Here is a 23,818-nt window from a genome sequence, read left to right as displayed (position 1 = left end):
GTTACTCCAACAGCCCTCGCCTTTGCTCAAGTCATTTCCCTTCTTCAGCTACTGGGGTCACCTCTGCCCCGCCCCTAGATTGGGTCAAAGGCTCTCTCTCCCGGGGTGTCCTCCCCCAGGGGTGGGGTGGGGCTGAGACGAGGTGTCCACTGCCTGGGGACACTCCTTTACTCTGGAAAGGCCTCTGCCCCCCACCCCGGCCCCGCCCCTCGCCTGCGAGTGGAGGGACTCCACCACCACCCCCCCCCCCCGCGCCCCCCGCTCGGCTCCTTCAGGTCTCGCGGCGCTGGACGCCGGAGGGGGCGGGGCAAGGGCGGGGCTTGCCCCGCCCCCGCCCCCGCCCCGCAGTGGGACTCTGCCCGGCTCAGCGTGTGCCTCACTTCACGTGACACTGCTGCTGGGTGAACATGGCGGCGGCCACCGGGTGAGTGCTGCTCCCGTCCCTGGCCATTGGCCGGCGGCGCGGAGAGGGGGCCTGGGCCTCCAGGCTGATAGTTCCCGCCGCCGGGCCGCGGCCCCGCTGGTCGTGCTGTGTGGCCGCGGGCAGCGAGCTTCGTCGCGCGTTGGCGGGCGTCGGAGCCCCGGGCGGCTGGCGCCGCGCTCCGAGTCTGGGGCAGCTGAGCTCCCCTCTCCGCTGCCCGGTGGTCCTCGGGGCCACCTTGGCGCTCAGGCCCCACCCGCGCGCGTGGCGACTCCGCCGTGTGGCCGAGGTGGGGGCTCGGGTCTGCAGGCGCGTCCGCGGCCACGCCCCTCAGTTGGGCGCACGGCGTTGCCGGGTGCGGGGGTGGAGAGCTCCCGGGAGGAGGTGGTGTCTGAGAAGGGCTCCGAACCCCTTCCCCAACTGGGCACGTCCCCGCTTCCTTCAGGGCCCGAACATCACCTCAGAGGCGCTTTCCCACAGTACCTATCCTACGTTTTGCAGTCCTTTACACCTTCTGATAAACTTTATTGTACATTTATTTCACTTGTTTCTTGTTTTCTCATTTGGAATGTAAGGTCAGGGGCTTTCTCTGGTTCACTCCTGGGCCTCACTGGTAAGTGCTTTGCACACAGTAGGTACTTCCTGAATTCTGCTGCATGAAAGAATGGGTGAAGGGTTCTGATAGCAGGAAGTGTGGACAGATGGGTTCACCAAAGTGTTGGGGAGAGTGTCCAAGAGGAGGGGACATCTGAGCAAAGGGTGAGTGACAAAGGTTGAGAGTTAAGACCGTGCTGGGGATGGGGGAGGGTGGGGTGCATCCTTGTGCTGGAAGGCGTGGTGTCCCATTGGCTTCTCCAGACTTTGTCATGAGCGACTGGAGCCATCTATGGGTTTTAATCTAATCAGATGTGCTCTTTAGATGAGGGTTGTGTGTGAGTTCAAGGGGAGGCCCAATGATGGGTATGGCATATGGGTCTGGTGGTGCTGGGGGCTAGGAGGGGAAGTGGTAGAGAGGGGACACTGCCCCAGATGCCAGGCTGGGAACTGAGATCAGAATGGTGGAACGAGTGGGCTCACTTTTGGGGAGGTGGGGAGAATGGCAACAGAAGATGGCTGCTCAAGTGGCCCCCAAGGTTGAGAGAGCCTAGGACATACAAATCAAACAGTGGGCACCTGCTGTATTCCAGGGACAGTACAGGGCCTACCCTTAGTGGCTCACAGGCCACTGGGGCAGATGGACACATGGCACTCTGCCTGTGTCCTCTCTGCCTCTGGTCTGGGTGTGTGCCATGGAGGGGCATGGGTTCTAAGCTCAGGGGAAAGTGTGGGTGGGCTTCAGTCCCTGGATGACATGTGTGCCAGTCCTTGGGTGCCCCTCAGGCAGAGAACTGTGCGTATGAAGTCCCAGATGAGTGTTAAGGAACCTGGGGTCAGATCCTTGAACCGACCCTCTGAGCCTGTCTGAAAGAGCAGAGTGAGCAGTAGCTGTAGGCCAGTGCCCAGATGCAGGTCTGTTGTCTTTATATCTGGGCTGGCCAGGTGGTCATAGGGAATTCTAGGGGCTGCATTTGGGTTCAGGGCTCCATGCTGTCCTCCTGCTCTCCTGAAGGCACAGAGGAGCCAGGCTCCTTGTTTGGATGGGGGTGAGCCTGGAACTGGCCAAATCCTGGACGGAGGGCTCTTCTGGCAAAACTGATCCTCTGGGCCATGGGGGGAGGCAAGGAGGGGGAAACACAGAATGACAGAATTCTTGGAGAGGTGCACTATTGGAAGTGCAGGTAGCTTCCAGAGCTTGACAGGGCCTCCTTGGCAAGAGCCGTCCCAACTAGTATGGGGCTGCCCTGCTGGACACTTTGAATCTGAGGTCAAACCCTGGCAGCTTTCTTAAGGGGAGGAGGTTTTAAGTGTGTTTCCAACAAATCTCTGTGCCCATCTGCACACAGGGGGATAGATCAGAGTTGTCAGGCATGATGAGGCACTATGCCATCAAGTCATGGCCGTGACCTCCCCTGGGAGTCGGATTTGGTTGCCTGTAGAGTCCTACCAGAGCCTGGGCCAGGGGAGGCTGTGAAAGTCTCAGGTGACTGGAGTGTGCTCCGTGTGATTTGGGGAGCAATGGGAGTCCTCAACTAGTATCTCAGATTCAACTGGAAACTCCAGATGCAATGAGAAGCTCCCCTGGGGAGGGTTTCAGGGTTGATCCTGCTCTTGTCCTGCCAGCTTGGGCAGGAACTTCCAAGTATGAGACAGAGGGTCCCATAGCCCCCAGAGGGTCTGCTCTAAAGTCCTCCCTGACTCCTCTCCCCCTCATCCCAAGGCACTTGGTGGGAGGGACCCCTACCTTCATTTTGAGCCATGCCTGAACTTTCCATGGCCAGAGTTGAGACTTACCCACTGTAGCCAGACCTGTCACGTGGCTTTTCCCCATTCCCTTCTTTGCTGTGCCCACTCACTCGCTGGCCCTGGAGTGCCCTTGGCCTCTGGTGTAACTTTGCACATACTTGCAGGCCCACCTGAGATGATGATTCCTCCTCCTAGAAACCTTCCCTGACCGCCTGCCTTCCTGACTTCCGATACAAGCTTCCTGCTCAGAACCCCAGAGAATCCCAGTTTTTTCCCACTGAGAGGATGCTTTTCCATGTCAGCACACCTGCCAATTGTGGTTGAGAGGTTGCTTCCCTTCCTGCCTCTGCTGGTACCTTGGAGCCCAGGGACCAGTTAAGTTTGTACCTCCAGGCCATGTGGCCACCCTGTGATTGGTGCTGGGTGACATGGTGCCTAAGGAAGAAAAGGGGGATTTACTTTAAATTAGTCCAGTGTGCTGTCCTGCTTTGCAAGGAGGCTCCCAGTGTTTGAGGAAAGGAGATGTGGGTGGGGAGGGGGACACAATTCTGCGTAGGATGAAGAAACTCCTTTAATTTTTTTAATGGAGTGGCTCCCAGGGAGCTGCTGTCCAGAGAGCCTTTGCCAGCAAGGAAATGCAGATGGGCTGCCCTGGGTGTGAACCTGTTGAATCATGGGTCATGCCAGAATCAGCGTTTCGGGAGAAAAGTAACCTGAGGAATCAAGTTCAGGATCAAAGCCTGTCTGCACCCTGACGTGAACCCTGTGCTCCTGGGTAAGAGGAGTCAGGCTGACCCCGGTGGATGGGTAAGGGTGGGTCTGTGGGAGGCGGGCTGGCTGCTGAGTGTCCCTTTGCCCTCCCCGGCCCTTTTCCAGGCTTGGTCCTGACTCCACATAGCTCTCTTTCTCTCCATCTCTGTGTGTGCTTACCCCCCCCCCGACCCTTCCAGCCGGGGTGAGTGGGTTGCCCTTGCTGACTGCCAGCAAGTGGGCTCGGTGCCCAGCCCAACCTGGAGCCTGAGGGTGAGGAAGCAGGAGGTCCTTGGCTGGTTCTTGCCAGGAGCTTAGCAGCGTGGCCCCATCTAGAAGCGGCATCGCATTCTAGTGCAGGGACCTTGTCCTTGTCTGTGCCATGGACCCCATGTGTATCGGTGAGTCCTGTGCCCCCTTCTCAGCGTGATGTTTTTAAATGCATAAAATGGAACACAGAGGATTACAGGGAAAACCAATTGTATTAAAATACAGTTATCAAAATGTTAATTTACAATATAGTAATAGATGCTTCTTTATTAACCCATTAAGTAATAAAAGCAGCAGGCCCAATAACCACCTTAATTTTGAAGCACTGGTGAACAAGAGTGACATTTTGAGTTGCCATGACGTCAGTAATGTGATAGGAAAATGCCTGTGCTTGTTGCTGACAGATTCGTATGTTGCTGATACTGCTGCGGTTAGTTGCTGACATTAATAATTGAAGAAAAGGCGAATTGGGATGAGAGGTTAAAGCCCATAAAGATACCATTTTTTCACATCCAAGTAGATGGAGTCCCTCAGTTCTGTGTGCAAATCCCCACGAGCCTTGGGTGCGAGTTCTGCACATGGCCACGAGGCGAGGAGGAAGTGCTCAGCATTGGTCTGGGGGGACAGGAATGGGTTGCAGGGGCAGCAGCATCACACTTTCCCTGAGGCCAGCCCCACTCCTGGTCACGGTTGGCCGGGTCGGGCTAGCCCGTTGGGGCTGGAGCTTGTGCTCTGGGTCTCTGGTGCCCCAGGGCCAGTCCGCCGGCCCCTGCTGTTTTCCTCGACCATTGCCTTATTTATGCCGACATTTGGGGATGACCTGGCTTTTGCCTTCTAAATTCGGGATGCCAGCGATAGCGCCAGTGGGAAGCAGGTAGAGGTGTTTTATTGGTGCTGCTTTTGCCGAGCTTGCAGGAAGTCACCTGCTCTGGCTCTGGGCCCAATCTTCTCTCACGGGGTTTGGTTTACACCAGGAGAAATCAAAAGGCGCGTTTATCTATGAACCTTGATTCTGGGGGTGCCCTGTCGTAAGGAGTGGCTGCAGTTCATCGGCCCGCCTGGCCTGCCCTTCTCTGCTGTGGCTGAGCCCCACCGGGACCCAGGCATTATTGCAGATTTTTTTCACGGTAGCAGCTGACACTCCCAGAGAGGATTCTTAGCAAGTTTCCTGTCTTGACCTGGGCTGCCTGGCCCTTGGGCCAGAAGGTCCCAGTCCAGGTGCCCCGAGGCATGGAGGCCTCTCAGAAGGTTCTGGACAAGAGGAAGCCCAGCCCTTCTGAGAGCCTTCCTGGTGGGGGCATGGTGGCAGGCCAGGGGGAGCTGGTATCTGGTGTGTTGGAGGAGAGAGGGCTAGGGAGAGGGGTGAGGAGTGGTGGGGGACGAGGTGGGCAGGGCTAGGGGGTGGGTGCTGGTTGGAATCGGGCACTTCTAGCCAGTTGTGCTATGGAGTCTGCATGCGTCTGGCACCTTTGGCCAGTGCCACCTGCCGTGGTGCCTCGGTGGTGGCCCCTCTCCACCCCTGGGGAGTGTGCGGAGACAAGGTTCTCCTCTGGGCCACCCGCTCCACGGGCTTTGCTGAGGGAGGGGAAGGAGTGGGGGGGGGGCCGCGGGGATGCTGGTGGCTACACTTGCAGTTCCTGACCACACGGCCAGCTGGGATGCAGGCATGTTTACGAGCTGCCGCCTCTGCCCTTTGATCCTTGTGGCTGAGCATAGCAGAAAAATGGCCCGGCCTCGAGGAAGTCCTGGCCCCTGTCCAGCTGCTCTGGGAGGGTGGGTGGCAGGCCATGCCCAGGGACCGGGGTGTTCTCATCCTGTGGACATATGTGGGGTGTGCATGACCCCTCCACCCTTTCTGGCCAGGCTGGGCTCCAGGGTTCTGCTTCCTGCCGCACTGGAGCTGATGTGGCAATTTCTGGTCTGCACAGCTGTGCGGGTGACCCCACATTGTGACAGTTGTTCACTCAGCACATATTTATTGAGTACTTGCCATGTGCCAAGCAGGGTGCTAGGCACTGGGGCAGCAGTGACCAGGGCAGACACAGATCTGTGCCTATTGGATTTACGTTCTTGTGCGTGGAGGCAGCTCCTCCAGTGAGCACCAGTAAACACAGGCTGCATTTACGTTAGAAGGTGTTTGTGTCACTTCAGCCAGGGACCTGGCAGAGCCTCACTCGAAGGGCTGAGGAGAGTTTAATGCAGGGTCAGTGTACAGCGCTGTGGGCAGGTTCAGGGGACCTGGGAGAGAAGAGGCAGGAAGCTGGCCGGGAGCCAGCAAAGGTGGTGCTGGGAGAAGGGAGGCCTGGGAGCTGTGGCCCTGAGGGGAGGGACCCCCAGCCAGCAGGTTCCAGGTTCCACCAGGGAGGGAGCAGGGAATGGATTCTCTGTCCTCCCTCCACCCTCTGGTCTCCTGCCCTGCTTCCCAGTGGCTAAATCCACCTGGAGCCTTATTGAAGTCCTGGGAGGGGGGCGTGCAGAACAGGGAGAGTGGATCTGGAAGGTACAAGTGCTAAGTAGAGGGCCAGGCAAGTTTAAAGTTTAAAGGAAGGCCAGGGAAGACCGTCCTGAGATGTGCCAGAGGTGTCACCTGCTCGCGTGTCCCTGCCTCTGAGGAGCCTATGGCCAGGTGAATGTGGGAGGTGCCATCTGCCCGGCTCTCATGCGGTCCCTGGCAGAGCCCTCTCTCTTGAACCAGCTCTGGGCCGTGCCTGCCCTCCCGGGCCTGCCTGCGCACCTGCTGCCCCCTGGCTGGAGAGCCTGCGGGGCCTCCCTCAGGCACACACCACAGGGCCCTGCCTGACTCCTCCTCCACCCCCTGGGCCTGGCCCCCAGCACGCTTCCTGGAACTTGACCTCCATCCTCCGTTGAGTCCTTCATTCAGGAAGGAGGCGAGGTCCCTGCCCTCCTAGAGATTACATTTTACCTGGGGAGACCAGGATCAGGTAAATAAATGATGTTACGCAGTGCCGTGTGCTCTAGAGAGGAGTGAAAAGAATAGGGGATAAGGTTTGGACGGAGTACTGGTAAGCTTCTGGGAAGAGTGGCCATTTCTGCAGAGGCCTAGATACAGTGAGAGAACACGAGCCATCCGGGCACCCGTGGAGTGTCCTTGGTGTTTGGAGAAGAGGTGGGATGCTCCTGCAGGCAAAGTGGGGGTTGGATCCCCCCAGTGCCTGGTAGCTCTCCTCCAAGTGCACTTGATAGCTGAGGCAGGGTGGGCAGGGGAGGGCCTGCTCAGATTTGCATTGCAAAGGGTCCTTCTGGGTGGGTGCAGAAGAGGCTGTGGGGGAAGCTGGGACCAAAGAGAGCCTGGAGAGTTCCCTGTGGTTGTCCAGGTGGGAGATGGGGGTTCCCCAGCTGGAGGAGGAGCTAAGGAGAGAGGGAGCCTGAGCATGGTTGGGGGCGGTGGAAAGAGTGGTCCCCAGGGTCCTGAGTGCCCGGAGGCTGGGTAAGGACTGGGAAGCCAGTGCTGATTGGGAGTGGGGGTCACTGTGGCCTGGCAGGGGCTACAGTGCAGGGAGGGGTGGGCCGAGGCCCAGGGTGGGGATTGAGGAGAGCATGGGTTACTGGGACACTAGAACAGGGAGCTTGAGTGACTCTGCAGAGATTATTTCCTTCAAAGGGGAGAGAGAAAGCAACTGCTGGAGGTGAGTGGCAGTCAAGGGAAGTGTTTTTATCTATTATGAGGGTGAGGTTCCTGTACCTTGGATGCGAAGAGTGATCCTGGGAAGGAAACGTGGTGCTGGAGCAACCTGGGAATAGACATGGGTTGCAGGGTCCAGAGGCAGGTGGGCTTTGGGGAGTGGGTGCTGGGAGGGTAAGCTGTTTTCTCAGCGTAAATGGGAGTGTGGTGGGGAGAGACACCTGCCTGCTCTCCTGTGACGTCTGTCCTCCAGGACAGCACCTGAAGGCTGCCACTGCCCCGTCCATCTCACCCTGGTCCCCTCGGCACAGACCCGCTTTGGGCCCTGGTACTGGGTGTCCTGTGTATGTGCACTGGGGACAGGTGGGTGCCCCAGCCTGCGCTGCTGGGTCTGTGACTTGCAGAGAATACATCATGCAGCCACGAGGGCAGCGATGCAGTGTTGTCTGGGCCAGATCATAGACCCTTCTCGTGTGGATGGTAAGCTCCTTGAGGGTAGGCATTGAGTGCGTCTGCAAACCATTGCAGGCTTTCCCTCCAGGGGCTGGTGAAGCAGATGCAGCTTTCCCTCATCCCCACTCCAGGTCCAGGGCTCAGGGACAGCAGGGCAGGGTGGGGTGCCCCGTGGTCCTCGGCAGCCCAGGGAGGGGCTGTTTCTGGGTCCCCCAGCAGGCTCGGCCCTCTAGTGACCTCAGGCCGCAGGTGGTGGTTGGGCTCCGTGGTGCTAACAGAAGCCCAGGTGGCGACGTGTGCTTCTGTCTTTACAGACCTTCGTTCTGGCTGGGGAATGAGACCCTGAAGGTGCCCCTGGCGCTCTTCACTCTGAACAGACAGCGCCTGTGTGAGCGGCTGCGCAAGAACCCGGCCATGCAGGCTGGCAGTGTCGTGCTGCTGCAGGGGGGGGACGACACCCAGCGCTACTGCACTGACACCGGCGTCCTCTTCCGCCAGGTGAGCCTGCCCTGCTGCCTTCCTGCGCCTTCAACTGGGCACCAGGCCTCCGGTGGGCCACCTGCCCTCCCCTGGCATCGGGCCTGGTGGGCCTTGGGGAGCTTTACCCCCAAGGGGCCCTGGAAGAGGTGTCAGAGGGCAGGCCGAGGCATGGGCACCCACAGAGCCCCGACTCTGGAGGGGTAGAGCCCTCCTCGCTGTGGATGGGGGCAGAGCTGATGCCAGCCAGTCTCAGCTCTTAGGTCAGCATACAGAAAAATGACATTCCTAGGGGAGCACGCAGGCAGGAAGGCTTCATGGAAGAGGCGATATTTGGTATTTGGCGTGGGCCCTGAAGGCCAGGGCAAATTCTGACAAGTACAGGTGGGAGTGGGTGTTCCAGGCTGGGGAGGGGGTGTGTGTCCACAGGAGTGAGTGATAAGGGGGTGAGCTGGGCAGAGGTGCAGATGGGGAGGCCTGACTTCTGGGGGCCAGATTCTGCCTGCACAGGGAAGATGCGGGCTGCCAAGGACTGGAGAGAAGGCATGGGAATAGGGTGCTGGGCAGGAGTGGGAGGCCCGCACATTCATCCCGACTTGGCCATTGCTGACTCGGTGACCCTCCCTGGGCTTCGGTGTCCTGGTCTGGGAAGTAGACTAGGGACGCATTGAGGTTCTGGGATCCTGTGTGGCAGAGGGTGGCCTAGCAGCAGGAAGCCAGCCCAGATGTGGTGTGGCTGAGAATCACTGGCATCACCCAGTTTCCAGGAGCAGGAGCAAGGACCCTCAATAGAGGGGCTCACCCAGAAAGCTGGAGAAGCCCTGAGCTGGCCCCACTCTCATCGATCCCAGCTTTGCACCCACTTTACAGATGATAAAACTGAGCCTCAGAGAGGAACCAACTTGCCAGAGGGGGAGCTGGATTAATTAGAAGCCCTTCTCTGGACTCTAAGGATACTGTTCTCTTCTCCTCCCTGCTGTTCCCAGAGCTGGTGCCTGACACCTTGGGAACTCTAGAACCTCCCTGGGGGCAGGCAGAGCCTTGGGGACACGGCCATCTGGCATCCGGGCCAGGAGGAGGCAGGGAAACGTGAAGGAGAACTGAGTGTGGAGGGGCGGCCAGATGTGGCCTCCCCAGCTGGGCTGTGTCCCCCACCCACAGGACACTGACGGGCTGTCAGCTGCTGAGAGCAATTGCACTGTTTTTGCTGAAAGTGGCTCCTGCTGGAAACTGTCCCTGTGCCATGTTCTTGCAGCTGCAAGCCTGCAGTCCCCTGGTTCCTAGAGACGTGGAGGTCTCGTTTTTTCTGACTAGTCTCGATGCTTCTTGAGGTTTGCGTATTCTATGGTTTAAAAACCGATCTCCTAAATTCAGCCTTTGGCTCCCTTTCTGCTGTTATGCAAGGTTAATTTTAGAAGAGATCCTCCTCCACTTCATACCTTTATAACATTATTTGAGCTCAGTGTTTATTGCTAAACACTGAAGTCATCAGCTGCCCAGGAGGTGGGAGAAGGAAGTAAGTCCTAAATGGAGAAATCCATTTCCATGCAGATGTCTGGCCTGGGTGTCTTAAGTCAGGGTGGCATCTTGCCCACCTTTGGGCATGGGGGCAGCAGAGAGGTGCAGGTAGGGCTGTGCCGGGCCTGTGGTGCACGTGAGCACCCGTGTCCTAGTGTGCCCTGGGGTGCCCGGCCAGCGGCTAAGGGGTGTGGCCAGAGAGGGGGTAGTGGCGGGGGTGGGGCTCGGGCACGTGCATGGACCGTGCATCCTCAGAGGAGGCCCAGAGCAGGGTGGGAGGAGCCAGCTGGGCTGCCCCGTGCCAAATCCTGGAAGGGGGTGCTGGGCAGCCTGCTGCTGGCAAGGTGGGGGGCAGCGTGCACAGGTGGGGAACTATGTGCAGCTGGGGGCAGGCTCCGAGAGCCGAGGGGGCCTGAGCAGACTCTCTGGGGGGCTCGGTCTGACACCCCACCTATCTCCTTGGGCCTCACGTTTTTGTCCTGCTGACCTGGTGACCAAGGTCCTTGTTTCCGTCCCAGGAGTCTTTCTTTCACTGGGCATTCGGCGTCACCGACCCAGGCTGCTACGGCACGATTGAGGTTGGCACCGGGAAGTCCACCCTGTTTGTGCCCAGGCTTCCTGCGAGCTATGCCACCTGGATGGGAAAGTAAGGAGCCATCGGGGCCCTGTGACTGGGCCTGCTGCCCACTGGGCTCGGGGTGGGGGGCAGGGCCTGGCTTGCAGTGGCAAGGAGGGAAGGAGCAGTGGGGTTGGGGGGGTGTCAGTGGTCGGGTCCGTTGACAGCCTGCTCGGGGCTGGAGCCTTGTCTCCTTGGTTGGGAAGGGGTGTCAGAGCCATGGCCACAGACTACGGTCATGTCTGTGTGGAGGTACTATTTATTAATCTTGAAATTCTGGATTCCCAGCTTTGTTAAAATGCTGGAGGCTTTGGCCCCAGTGGGCCATCACTTGTGCGAGGCATCAGTGGGAGGTGGCCCCAAACTTGGGTGTCGTGGGGGTTGGCTCTGGACCCTTCTCTGAGGCCCACCCCTCACGGGGCATTGCTGGGTGCTGCTGTGTGCCTGTCTCTGGCTCTGAGGGAGGCCCTGCCTCAGTCGGCTCACCTATGAGGCCCGGCGGGGGCTCTAGGCTTGTGCTGTGTGAGGAGTGTGGTACTGGGGCCTGGGCTATGTTCGGAGGCCTCCTCCCCATCGTCTGCGGCACCTTCCAGCGCCAGGGTCCTTGGCCGTGTCTACCCCCCGTGGGAGCCATCCTGCCTCTCCGAGGTACTGAGGCAGAAGCCATACTTAAGCATGGGTGCTCAAGGCACTCAGGGCATCCCGCTAAATGCTTATCACCTTCAGCGTGTCATTTCTGCCTGGAGAGTGATTCCTCTGGGCTAATGTCTGAATTGCAGCCCTTGCTGCCTGGTGTCCCCGAAGGCTCATTACCAGGTGGGCTGGCTGGCCTGTGGCTCTGTGCAGAGGGCCGGGACAGGGCCTCCCCCACCAGCCCTTCAGTGCAAACTCCGGTTCCTCCTTTGTTGGAGACTTCTGTCATCCTGGGGAAGGGGTTCAGGCTCACAAGTTGGTAACAGTTCTGCTTTGAGGCCTCCTGGCCCGTGAAGACAGCTTGAAGCAGAACTGACAGCAGAAGAGAAGTTCGCCGGGCTTCCCTGGCAGCGTGCTTTCCCGCTTGGCCCTGGGGAGGGAGGGTGGGAAGCAGGCGTGCCCGATCCAGTTGGCCTTTGGAGGGCATGGCTGGGCACCTAGGTCCTGGCCCTCTCAGAGGCCTCTGGGGCAGATGGCCTAAACAGGTCCCTGCTGTAATGAGCAGGTTCCCATTGGCCTCCAAGCCTGGGTTAGGGTGAACACGGGAAGGTTGTGCTGCCTTTTTCCCAAGGGACGGGGTGGTGCATTGGGCAAGGTGAGCCAGGCCCAGTGAGAGCCCCCAGAGCTCCACGCCGCCCAGCCCTAGGAGGGGGTGAGAAGGGGGCTGCAGAAGGGGAGCCGGCCACAGTAGATGTCTTGCTCTGTCCTCTGGACCTCCTTGCCTGCTTTGCCACATTGTCTTTTACCTGCAGAGACACTGGCCTCCGGTTTGGCCTGGGGGACCCCTCCTCCTGCTAGATCAGCAAGGCCAGGCCTGAAGACATGGGTGCTCACGGGAAGGTGGTTCTGCCTCACCCAACTCTTGCCTCCCCATTCCGTTGTAGCCCTGATAGTCGGCCTTTAGCATATTCCTGGTCTAATCCTTACGACTGCCCTGCTTTAAAGAGGCACAGGTTCCGGGTGGTGGCGTGGCCTGTGCAGGTCGTGCGGGTCAGTCTTGCTGGAAGCTGGCTGGATGGCGGGGCAGGGCGTCTTCACAGAGCAGGTCTTGTCACTATCGGGGCCTCTGATTCCTTATCTGTGGGACGGTGACAAGGCTGCTCATGAGGCACCACCGGGGCTGTTGTCATGGAGATGGGCACTGTGCAGATGGCTACCTTTTGTGACAATGAAATGCGGTGGTAAAGATGCCAGGGACAGGCAGCTTGTGATGTCCAGAAGTGGCCCCAGGAATATTTGTGGCCATTCCCGTTGGAGAGGTGGGCTCCCCGCCCTCCCGCTCCTCCAGGTCGAGACCTGGTGACTGCCTTGATGTGTGAAGGTGGCAGGGTCATCCTGTGGCTAGACTCCTGGTTCTTGCTCATGGGACACCTGCCCTTGAACCCTGCTGCCATGCTGCAAGGAAGCCCACACTCGCCCGTGTCAGGGGACCTCATGGATGGGAGCGGGGGTAGGGGGGCTCTGGCTGACAGCCAGACCACCTGCCAGAGTGGGTGACTCCAAACCCCAGCCTTTGAGTCCTCCTGCTGAGGTCCCAGACCTCGTGGAGCAGAGATACGCTGTCCTCTCTGGGCTCTGTCCCAAGCCCGGACCTTCAGAGTCCGTGAACATGAAAAATGTCAGTATGGTTTGCTACAAAGCCCTAGTAACTGGTACAGCTGTGCTGAGGAGTTTCCTGGTGAGAGTGTAGGTCTGGTCTTGGTAAGAGGATTCTTCCAGAACCCTTCCTGCATGTGAGATGATCACAGAGCTGTGGCCTCCGCCCTGCCTGCTAGTGGCACGTCCCAGAAATAGCTGGGGCCCCAGTGCCTGGGCAGTGCCCATGGTTTTGACCTGGCTGCCCTCTGAGCTGCCCCGGGACCCTGCCTTCTGGCTCTGAGAGTGCCAGTCCTGAGGGCGGAAGGGCTCCACCGTGAGATGTGGGCGTGGATGGGGGGCTAGGGGAGGGTCTGAGCAGGGCCTCACTGGACTTTCTGTCTCCTGCTTTGTCTTGCATCAAGTTGGGGAGTGCCTGTCCTGGAGGGTGGACATCCTCCAGGGCTGTGGGCGGAGAGGCCTGTCCCTGCCTTGGGGACTCCACCATCCAGTGGGAAAATCTGAGCAAATCTCATCATGTTTCCCCACAGCCACCATCTGGGGAGCCAAATGGCACTTGACTGGAGGGTTTAAAACCCAGGACTTGATTGGTCAGGGAACAGCTGTTAGCAGTTGGCTATTCTGAAGTGTAATCCTCAGTAATACAGGAATAATATTCTGTGCTTTGGCCATGGCTTGTTTTCAGGGCTGCTGTTAAAAGTTCTCCTTTAGGGGTGTCTGGGTGGCTCAGTCGGTTGAGCATCTGACTCCTAGTTTTGGTTCAGGTCATGATCTCAAGGTTGTAAGATTGAACCCTGAGTCAGGCTCCATGCTCACCGGGCAGTCTGCTTGAGATTCTCTCTCTCCCTCTCCCCCTCCCCCTGCTCGTGCACATACATACTCTCTCTTTCTCTCTAAAATAAATAAGTAAATAAATACATCTTTATAAAAAAAAGTTCTTCTTTAGTCTGGCCCTGCTTTGCTGAGCCAGCTGATTATCTGGTGCGGACATAGAGGCTTGTGTGACCTTTGAGTGTAGAGATGGGTCTGCAGTGTGGGTCTCCCTGTTGGAAAGGCTCCATGCTGGGCAGGCCAGAATGAGCAGGTCAGTTCCTTCCGGCCCCACAGCAGAGAGCTAGACCCTTATCTCCTGCAGACCTGGCTCCCCAGTGTGGCCAGCCAGGCAGACCTTTACCTTCCTCTGCCCCCATATGTCCTCTCCTGGCCCCCATGTCCCGAGCCTTTGGGAGAGAAGGCTCAGTTACAGCGGGACAGTGGCGAAGGGGTTGGTTGTCTGGGGCTGAAGTTGGGGAGTGGCCAGATCTGATTGCGTGTGGCTGTTTCCAGACACTCTCGTGATTAACAGGGCTTGGGAGCGAGGCTGTTGGGATTACCTGGCCTTTGCAATCAAAACCCACCAGACTGAACATTTGACCTTCAGCTCCTCATCTTCCTTTTGAGTCTCTATCTGATGGCTTTTGAAAGTCCATCTGGCAGATACCGCAATCCAAAGTCATCTAGGGAAGCAGCACTCCCGTCTGCAGATCTGCCACTTCCTGCGTAAAGGGCAGGGTCCTGTTGTCAGGGCAGCAGACGCCGTGGGGCCTGGCCTGTTCCTCACCCCAGGCCTTTTTTGGGATAGCAGTGTGGTAGCCCCTAATTTGTTTTCATTTGGAATCTTTGCTCACAAAAGTCTGGTGCCTTTGGATGTGAGTGTCTCCCATCATTTTTGTCAGGACCGGGCTTAGCTGGTGGCAGCCTTGGCTGCTTGCACGGTGTCTGGGGTCCTCTGAGCAGGCAGGGAACTGTCTCTGCGACTCAGTACGGGGCAGCTTCAGTGCCCATAGAGGGTCCCTCATTCCCGGGCACGGTCCTCAGGATCAGGCACCTGCATTGCTTTGGAGAGATCTGCGTTTCTCTGACCAGCCACTGGCTTCTCGAAGTGGTTGCCAACCTCCGTTGGGGAGCAAGCTGCGGTGCTGGGTCGTGAGCAGCATGAGAGGCTGCAGCAGTGGGTGCAGCTGAAGGCGGACTCAGGCCCCTGCGAAGGGATGGTGACTGCTGCACTTGGGTCTTCTTACTTAGTCATTAACCACACGCAGGTGGCCAGCTGGCCAGCAAGGCCTGTGCTTGGCAATTCCATATTCTCAAGAGCTCCATTGTGTCCGCACCACTCGAATTCCTTCAATGTCTCCTTCGCGCAGGAGGCCCGCTGGGGTGCTGCTACTCACTGTGTCGACCCTGACCCTGAATTCTGGGAAAGGCCTCCTCTAAGTCGTGCCAGGCTCTCTCCTCTCTCCTGCCAGAGCTGTCCCTTCCCTTTGAAGGGCGAGTTTCTGGGGTGGGGCCGGCTTCCCCTGTGACCCACTCTTTCCCGGTCCAGTGGCTTTATCTGAACCTCCTGTATGGTGGGATCTGCCACGAGCTGCGCTGCGGGACCCTAGACTCAGGCAGGGCAGGATGCAGGCCCTCCACGTGGCTGCCCCCCGCCTGGTGCTCGGTGGGTCTGTAGCTGCCCCGCGACCTCTCCCGCCACTTCTGTATGGCTCTCGTGGGCGTATCGCTCCTTCTCCCGTCAGCCCTGCCGGATCGCGGCTGCTGAGCCTCTGGTGGCTGGCTTATCCCTTCGGGTGACATTTAAATTATTTTTACCATAATTAGCCCCCAAACATGAGCAATAGGTAGTGTTCAAACTTAATTATCTCTGCCCTTTCGGAAAGAATGGCGTGCAGAGTGCCAGAAAAGATACTCACGGCTTTTTAGATTGTATCTGTCAGGTGATCATTCCTATTGAGAACCAGGTCAGTGGTAGTTGGGTGGTTTTGGGTGCTCTGGACTGTGTCCTTTGACCTCTTTGAGGAGGACAGGGGGCACGTTGGGGAGCTGGCACCCGCCCTCACCGCCTCCCAGATAATCAGGGTGGCAGCGGCAGGCTCTCCTGTGGGCTGCCCGGCCCTGGCTTCTCCTTGGCTCCTGTGGCAAGCGGATGACTTGTGGCTGGCAGGCGAGGGGTGGACAGGTGAGCGCGCAGCCCTGGAGCCGCCCGCAGGTCACGGCTACCTTGTGTTTGCCTCGCCTTTATCCCTCCTCCTCCTGTCTCCTCTGGTTCCACATTGTGAAGACCTTGACCTCGGGTTGAGTACACGGAGATGTTCCCGGGTCTCAAGTCTAGGTCTGTGCGGAGGCCTGACCGCCAAGATTCTCAGGCAGGGCACGCAGGCATGCGTTCCCTGGGGTGATGGCTGAGATGCCCCCTGTAGGAAGCATCTCTTGAAAGCAGGTTCTTGGCATTTCCCAAAGCTTCTGGGAGTTTGTGCTGGATGCCTATCACAGCTGCCAGCGATGAAGTGACGAGGCCAGAGGTGGGTTGGAGACCTGTTGAGGATGCAGGGCATCTATCCTGGCGCTGGGACTGCAGCCGGTGCAGTGGAGGGTGGATGTGGTGAGGACGCCGATGGCCCCACCTCACCCTTATGGCATGTGCTTTTGTGCATGGCTGTGTCACCACTTAGTCACCAAGGGTCAGTGAGCTGTCCGTGGTAGACGGAGAACTGGGGCCTCCAGCCCCGGTGAGAAGTGGTGCAAGGGCTCAGGGAAGGGAATGGGCGTCTGTTTCCCGGCCAGTGACGCTAGTCACTGGTATCTCAAAGGCACAGGGAGCTCGCTTTTGGAGATGGTCCTCTCCAAGTCTAGAAGTGTGCTCCCTCCCCTGGCCTCTCTGGGCCTCCCCAGGCACCCTGTCCTTGGCACCCTCACCCCCGTGTCATCTGCCCGCCCTTGAGAGTCCAGGAAGCACAGGCTGAAAACCATCTGCTGTTTTCCCCTGAGGCCTCTTTCGGATCTAACACTTGGTGACTAGAATACCATGCGATCACAGGCAGGCTGGGGGCATACCCCCCCGTGCTGATGTGGTGCCCAGGCGTGGGATGGCGCAGGATGGTGTGTGTGCGTCATTAGACTTGGCTGGTGACACCCTCCCCTCATGTGGCTAGTGCCCCACCTCGTGTGAGCTCTGTCACCAGCAGTGACATCAACTCAGCCACTGACCAGGAGGCGGGGGGGGGGGGGGGGTGTTCCTTTCCAGACTGCAGCCATGACCCAGAGCCCTTTGGGAGGTGGCCCAACCTCCTCCTCCCTTTGTCTCTGTCTTCTCATGGCTGATTTTTCAGGGGTGATGAGTAAGCTTGAATGTTTCTCATCACAGTGAGTAATACTGATATTGACTTCTTTCAAATGTTAATTTTAAAACATTCCTCTAAAGAGGCTCTATGGGGGGCGGGGCGCTCCTGGGAGGCAGCTTATTTCATGCCCCAGAGGGTATGCTGGCTGCCCCCCCCATGGACTCTCACTGGTGGTGGAGGGGGAGGTGTGGTCTGTAGACGCTTGCTGCCAGTGGCCAGGGTCATGGGCTTCGAGGTCGGGCACAGGTCACCTGGGGGAGGTCAGGGGAGGCAGGTGAGGTTCAGTGTTCACTCTGTGGCCCGGGGCTTTACGGTCTGGGCTTGGGGGCGGGAAGGCAGCCTGTGCCGAGTGTGGCCAAACCCTCACCCTGGTGTTCCTTGTGCTTCTCTTTGAGGATCCACTCCAAGGAGTACTTCAAGGAGAAGTATGCCGTGGATGACGTCCAGTATACAGACGAGGTCAGTAGCAGCCAACTCCTCTCTGAGCTGTTGAGGGCCTCCCTCACCCCCTTCCTCTCACGGCCATAACCTGGCGGCCTGTGGTGGGATGCCACCACCCGGCCGCCAGCCACCGCCGCAGTGGCCTCGTTTGGGGAGCTCCGGCAGGATGTGTACCTCAGACTTCCCTGAAGAGGCCCCCCCTTTGCCTGGCCCAGTGCCCCTGACTCAGTGGCTGGAGGCCTCTGGTTCCTGGGTTGTGGCTGCTGAGCTTCCCAGAGGGAGAACATCTCTGGGAGGTCTCATCTCAATGTCCCCCCCAGCTCAGCCCTGGCCTCCACATGTTGGGAGGTCCTCCCCACAGCTGCCACTGCCAGAAAAGCCCCAGACTTTGAGAGCCCTGTAGGGTGGGGTGCAGTTGGAAGTTTCCTGGCTTTAATCTACTTCCCAGCGTGGATGCCCACTGGTGTCATGTGGCCTGGGTAGGTGAATGACTGTCCTTCTGGGAGGTTCTGCATCTGTCCTGAATCCGGGCAGTCGCGAGGCGCTGCCCCTGACTTCCACGGCTGATGGGACGGGGCTGGGGCAGGGGTGAGAGCACAGCAATGCGCCCCCACGGTCTCCTTGGGGGACCAAGACCCCCAACACTGCAGCCACTGCCAGGCCCACAGGGAGACCTCTCTGCTCCATCCCTGGGCACTGTTATAACCCCCACACCGTGTGTAGGTGAGTGCTAGGTAGAACATAAGCACCAGGAGGCCTGCTGCTCAAGGTCTAGCCCAGCCTGGCAGGGTCAGCTGGATGGGGCCCTCCCACACCACATTTCCCCAGCCAGACCGAGATCACACATGGACGTACCTAAGAGCTGGGGATCAGTGTGGAAGCAGCTGATGAGTCAGCCAGCTGGAGACCAAGCAGCTACCCCTTCCCTTGGGTAGGACACAGGCTCTGGTGGGGACTGACGGCCCTGGGTGGGAGGCAGGTTTGCAGGGATCCCGGCCAGGCCCACAGTGCAGTGAAGAAGCAGTGTGTCTCAGCCCTGGGGCAGGGGCCCAGCGCAGCCTGCTGGAGGACGCCTGGCCCCAGCGCAGGCCAGCGTTAGTACTGTCCCCAACACAGACATGGTCCTGCTCCAGTTCTGCTGCCCTAGAATGCCTGTCCCACTCCCCGCCCCCACCCCCACCCTGTATCCTACCGGAGCTCCGAGGCCTGTGCCAGCCCGCTGCATCCCCTGCTGACTGGTCCACACTGGCGCCCCTCCCACCCCGGCTCTTGGGACCTGCAGTGGACATGCTGGATACTGGCTGTTGTCTGCTCTCTAGTCTGCCTTTTGCTGCTTTATATTTGTCCCTAAGGCCCAGTTCCTTCCCCCAGACATTACTGTCACATTCTGCCTGCCTGGTTCCAGGGGCATGTGGGCGTCAGAGCTGGTTGAGACCCAGGGCTGAACTCAGCAGCTAGGACGCAGGCTGCTGCAGAAGGTGACTGGCAGGGCGGTGCCTGTCAGGAGGGCCTTGGGAAGGAGTGCAGCTTGTATCGACGAGGCCGTGGGCGCCTGTGTCTGCAGCGCCTGCTGCCCTGTTGGGTGACAGAGAGAGGGGGCTTTTGATGGATCTTTCTTTTTTGTCCTGGGATTTCAATACCAAGTTACTGGGGGTGACTCATAGCATCTAAAGAGTCTGTTAATACACATGTGACCTGTTGTATTGATCTCTTTGGGTACAGGATCTCAAATAGTCTGAACATTTATTTGCATGCCCCAATGAGGTCATTTGCTACTCACCTTGTATCTCTAAGTACTAGGGAGTGAGTACTAGGTACTAGGGAGCAGTGACCTGCTCTTTCCTTAGTTCTGATTTTGTTCTTGACCCTCTCCTTTGGCAGGTGTATCCCTCCTGCCTCCATAAACTGCATTTTAACATTGTTGCTCTTGGGGACCTTGACCTTCCCAGAGACTTGGAGGGGGCAGCCCGGGACTCAGCCCTACCGACTCAGAGCATCTCTGTGCTACCGCCTGCCCAGCTGCCATCTGACATTGTTGCTTCTATGTCTGGGGGAACCTCAGCTCCATTCATCCTGTGACTTCTGGGGAGAAGGAGGGGAGCTGGCCTCCAGATGCAGGGACGCAGGTCTGGAGCGTCGGGACAGGAAAGCCTGTCATGCAGAATCACAGCCCCACAGAGCAGCCCACTCTCAGTCTGTATTTACAAAGCAGAATCTTAGGGCGCCTGGGTGGCTCGGTTGGTTAAGCGACTGCCTTCGGCTCAGGTCATGATCCTGGAGTCCCGGGATCGAGTCCCACATCGGGCTCCCTGCTTGGCAGGGAGTCTGCCTCTCCCTCTCACCCTCCTCCCTCTCGTGCTCTCTCTCTCTCATTCTCTCTCTCTCAAACAAATAAATAAAATCTTAAAAAAAAAAAAAAAACAAAACAAAGCAGAATCTTAAATGAAGGCTTCGGAGGAGTTCAGAGGACAGGGTCTCGGGTCCGGGAACTGGCTGCTGTGTCCTGTCGTCATCACTGTCATGGTTCATCAATTCTGTCCTGACTTACTGCTCTGATTCTTACTAGAGACGGGGGCTTGTTGTTGACAGCTGGTCAGGTGCTTCACTCGGGTGGGGTGGCACCTGCAGGTTCCAGTAACATCGAGACGGATCCCTTGCGCCCTGTTCCGTGGTGGGCCCACAGCTCCTGCCCCGTTGCAGAGGAGGAGGCCAAGGTCAAGGGGACGGGCCTCACCCGCAGCCCCCCAGCCGGGGAGCCGCAGAGTTAGGGGGCAACCTCGGGACCTTTGGACCCCAGAGGCCCTCCACTTCTGCATTTGTCTCATCACACATAGGGGGTGACCCAGGCTCCCAAGTGTCTTTGGTTTTCTGTGGTTCGAAATGGAGCCTGATACTATAAACTACTACGTGGAGACACCTGTGCTGGGAGGCCTTTGAGATCCCTGGAGCCTACTCCATCATGGAAGGTGGCAGGAAGCTCCTTGTGTCGGGGAAGGGCTCCCCAGGCCAGTTCTGTGGTGCTAACCCCCAGCTGACTTTGGGCAGCCTCGGCCATCCGTGACAAATCACAGCTGGGAAGCAGCTCACACCTGTCTTTTCTAAAAGAAGGCAGGAACCCCCACACCCCAGGCCATGGTTGGTCACTCGCTGTCATGTATAAAATGCAGGTGTCTGATAGATCTCCTCTCATCCCCAGAGATGACTCTGCTTTTAATTATTGAGAAGGTAGAGCAAATGGTGGTTCCCCTGAGAGAGGGGTGCTCAGGAGAACCTTGAGAAGTGCTTCAAGGCATCGCACTCAAGTGCCGTGCCAAGGCTGGTATTCGTAACAGGAGGGGAGCCGGCAGGGTGGGGGCCCCATCTTGTGCACTTTCTCTCCTTTTCGGCCCCAGGCAGATGTTGGGAGATGCCAGGGTCACCGGCTCAGATTCAGGCAGGACGGGTGTAAGAAACCATTGTGGTGGCACGGTGATGGATGCCACCTGCCTCTCGGCCTTGGTGTTGGGAGGCATCAGGGAGTGGCGGGGGCTGGGGTGGCACCTCTGAAAGGACAGCTGCTACGTGGGACTGCTGGTCCAGAGTTGCTGGAAACTCCCGATTGTGCAGGAGGAGCTGCAGCTCCATGGTGTTTGTGAGCTTTCCTGGTATTTACATTTTAGAAACAAGTTCAGATTTTTAGACACGTTGCCAGCCACCAAGTTGCACCCTTGTTTCAGATGGCCGTGAAAAACAGTTGCTTTTAAAGATTTATTTATTCACTTTGGAGAGAGAGAGCATGTGTGCGTGCAAGGGGGAGAGAGTCTTAAGCAGACTCCACATGGAGCGTGGAGCCTGACTTGGGGTTCAGTCTCATGACCCTGAGCCAAAACCAGGAATCGGACGCTTAACCGACCAGCCAGGCACCCCAAAACAGTTCACAAGCTTGGGTGCTTGCAGGGTGAAGCCTAGCTCCCTAGAGCAGGGCAGCCTTGGTTGAGGACTGCTCTGCCCCTTTCTCTGGCCCATCGCCCAGGCAGAGTAGCCAGCAGGCCTGGCTGGGGCCCTGAGCGTGAGGGTGCATGAGGGGTCCTTGGGCAGCCTCTGAATGTCCTCAGGGGAGGGTCCCTGTGCACAAGGCTCTGATCAGTTCTGCCTGTGCCATCTCCCTCAACCTGCCAGAGAGGCCTGGCTGCCCAGGAAATTGATGCTGGCTCTGGGATGCAGCATGTCAGGGGCATTTAACAGCACTGGTTTGTGAAAGCTGATGGGTCCCCAGTGGCCCCCACTCCGTGGAAATGAGGCCCACAGTTGACAGAGCCGAGCTGTCCTGTGTGCTGGCGCTGCATTTGAGCTGGCTACACACAGGCGCATCCCGTCTCCTTTATTTCTGAGGCGTGGAATCGGGGTGTACTGAGGAGAACATAGTGCTAATGGGTCTCCATGTGGAAGGGCGGACGGAGCTGCCAGGCTGGGAGAGGTTTTACAACCGCAGAGGGAACCAGGGCCCACTCAGGCCGTCGTGATCAATCAGAGATGCTGTCTTGCCAGGACTGGCAGACACCCAGCTTGCTTGGTGTGTCGGCTCTCGGCCCGTCTACGCATCAGGCTGCGCAGAGAGGCCTACTTTCTCCATCATTCCTAACCAGCACATCCCGAGCCATCGCTGAGAGAAAAACCACCAGACCACACATTTGTGCCAAGGGCAGTAGCACGTACCGTCCCCGGGTGCCTGCTCGCTCTCCGGTATTGCCACTGTCATTGACGGAGCTGTTCTGTGCTGATGAATGGAGACCCTTCATGTCGACGTGACAGCACACCCAGGGGCCTGACATGCACAGTTCTTGTTCCTTTTAATGCATCCCCCCTCCTCCAGGAGGACCTGTGAGAGTGGCAGGGATTCAGCTGAGCTGTTGGTGTGTGCAGCACAGAGGCGGGGGGGAGGGGGTTCAGTTGTCCTCATGGCAGGAGTCAGAGAGGAGGGTCCGGGGAGGCGGAGCCTTGTGTGCTGTGGGGTGAGGGCGGTTGGCACACATCTGGAGGATCGTCTGGCCACCAGCATCAAAACCCTCAACGAAGCATATGGCTTTTCACCCAGGGGTGTCACTGGGTCGCTTTCTCTCTCTCTCTCTCTCTCTCTCTTTCTCTCTCTTTTTTTTTTTTAAGGAAATACATTTTTAAAGGACTTTATGGTAAGAAACTAGACTTGTATAGACGAGTGTTCATCGGGGTCTCTCTTACACTAGTTAATCGCTGGAAGTTATTTAAGTGTCCAGTAGAGGAATGAATGAATAAAAAATGAACTGTGCCGTGTCCATTAAGAGAGCCATACAGCCGTATATTCAATTCTGGCCTCTGCTCGTTTTTAACCATGAACCTGGACAAATGATTGAACCCGTCGGCTTTCTCATTTGTGAAATCTGGACACAAGTAGCCCCAACTTCCCAGGTGGTTAGATGAGGTGATGTCTGGAGGGACTGGTACAGGCCATGATCAGGGGGCTCGTTGGGCGTTTCCCCTCCCCTGGCAGTAGTGATTGGTAAAAATCCCGTGGCTGGAGAATACTTCATCTCAGGAAACAAGTGAAGTGTGTAACTTCATATGATCCAGATGTCATTACAGATCTCTGTTTTCATGTGCAGAGATAAAAGGTCTCTGGGGATGGGATTGTAGGTGTATTTTATCTTCTTACAGTTTTCAGTATATTCCAGGTTTTCTCTGGGAGCCTCTCAGTATTAAAAAACATGTACATACATATGTCAAAACTTATCAAAATGTGCACTTTAAATATGTGCATTGTAGAGCCTGTCAGTGATAGCTCAGGAAAGCTGTTAAAACAACAAACAACAAATCCTTCTCCCGCTCGCCCGTGTCAGGGTGTGAAAGAGTTTTGGGGGGGGGCTCAAATACAGCAGGGGCCTCTTGATGCAGGGTAGACTGAGGCGTGGGGGCCAGGAGAGGAAGAAAGTGCTCCCACCAGGGTGCTTGGCGCTCTCGGGTACAGATGTCATGGCTAATGCAGTGTGGTGGGCACTTTGCCAAGGGAATGGGGCAGGAGATGAGGGAGTGAATGAATCTGTCTGGGTAACAAAGGGCTTCACTATAGCGGAGATGGGGAGGAGGCATTCTAGGCAGGGGTCAGAGCCTGAGCAAAGGCATGGAAAGATGAGGTTGCATGCTTATTCATGGGGTTGGGATAGAAAGCAGCCAGCACGCAGGGACATGAGCCTGAGTGGGTCAAGGTGGAGGAGGGATGGAGAGTGGAGGTGTGGGGTGGGGGACAGAGGGTGGGGTTGGGGGAAGCTTCCTCCACACAGTCTAGGAGATGAACGGGGGGCAGGGAGGGAGGTGTCTGCCCTGGGGACAGGAGGCTGTTGGGATCAGTGCCTAAGAGGTAGTAGGAACAGGTCTTTCAGGAGGGAGTGGCAGATGGACAGAGGTGCTGGCCTCGGGGCGGGGGG

The 23,818-nt window shown here is 57.8% G+C and overlaps 1 protein-coding gene across 1 annotated transcript in view; it reads left to right on the top strand.

The window, feature by feature from the left end:
- Positions 1–356: 356 nt before the first annotated feature.
- Positions 357–23,818, top strand: part of PEPD (peptidase D) — a 111,380-nt gene continuing 87,918 nt past the window's right edge. Inside the window, exons 1-4 of the mRNA XM_028123686.1 lie at positions 357–424; positions 8,195–8,378; positions 10,394–10,521; positions 17,336–17,399. Coding sequence (XP_027979487.1) covers positions 408–424; positions 8,195–8,378; positions 10,394–10,521; positions 17,336–17,399 — 393 coding nt within the window. The 5' untranslated portion in view covers positions 357–407. The remainder of the gene's footprint in view (positions 425–8,194; positions 8,379–10,393; positions 10,522–17,335; positions 17,400–23,818) is intronic.

The sequence above is a fragment of the Eumetopias jubatus genome, unplaced genomic scaffold (assembly GCF_037043125.1).
Source record: "Eumetopias jubatus isolate StellerSeaLion01/CBP00866 unplaced genomic scaffold, mEumJub1_p1.0 scaffold_10, whole genome shotgun sequence".
Lineage (NCBI taxonomy): Eukaryota > Metazoa > Chordata > Mammalia > Carnivora > Otariidae > Eumetopias > Eumetopias jubatus.
This window is presented reverse-complemented; position numbering and strand designations above follow the sequence as displayed.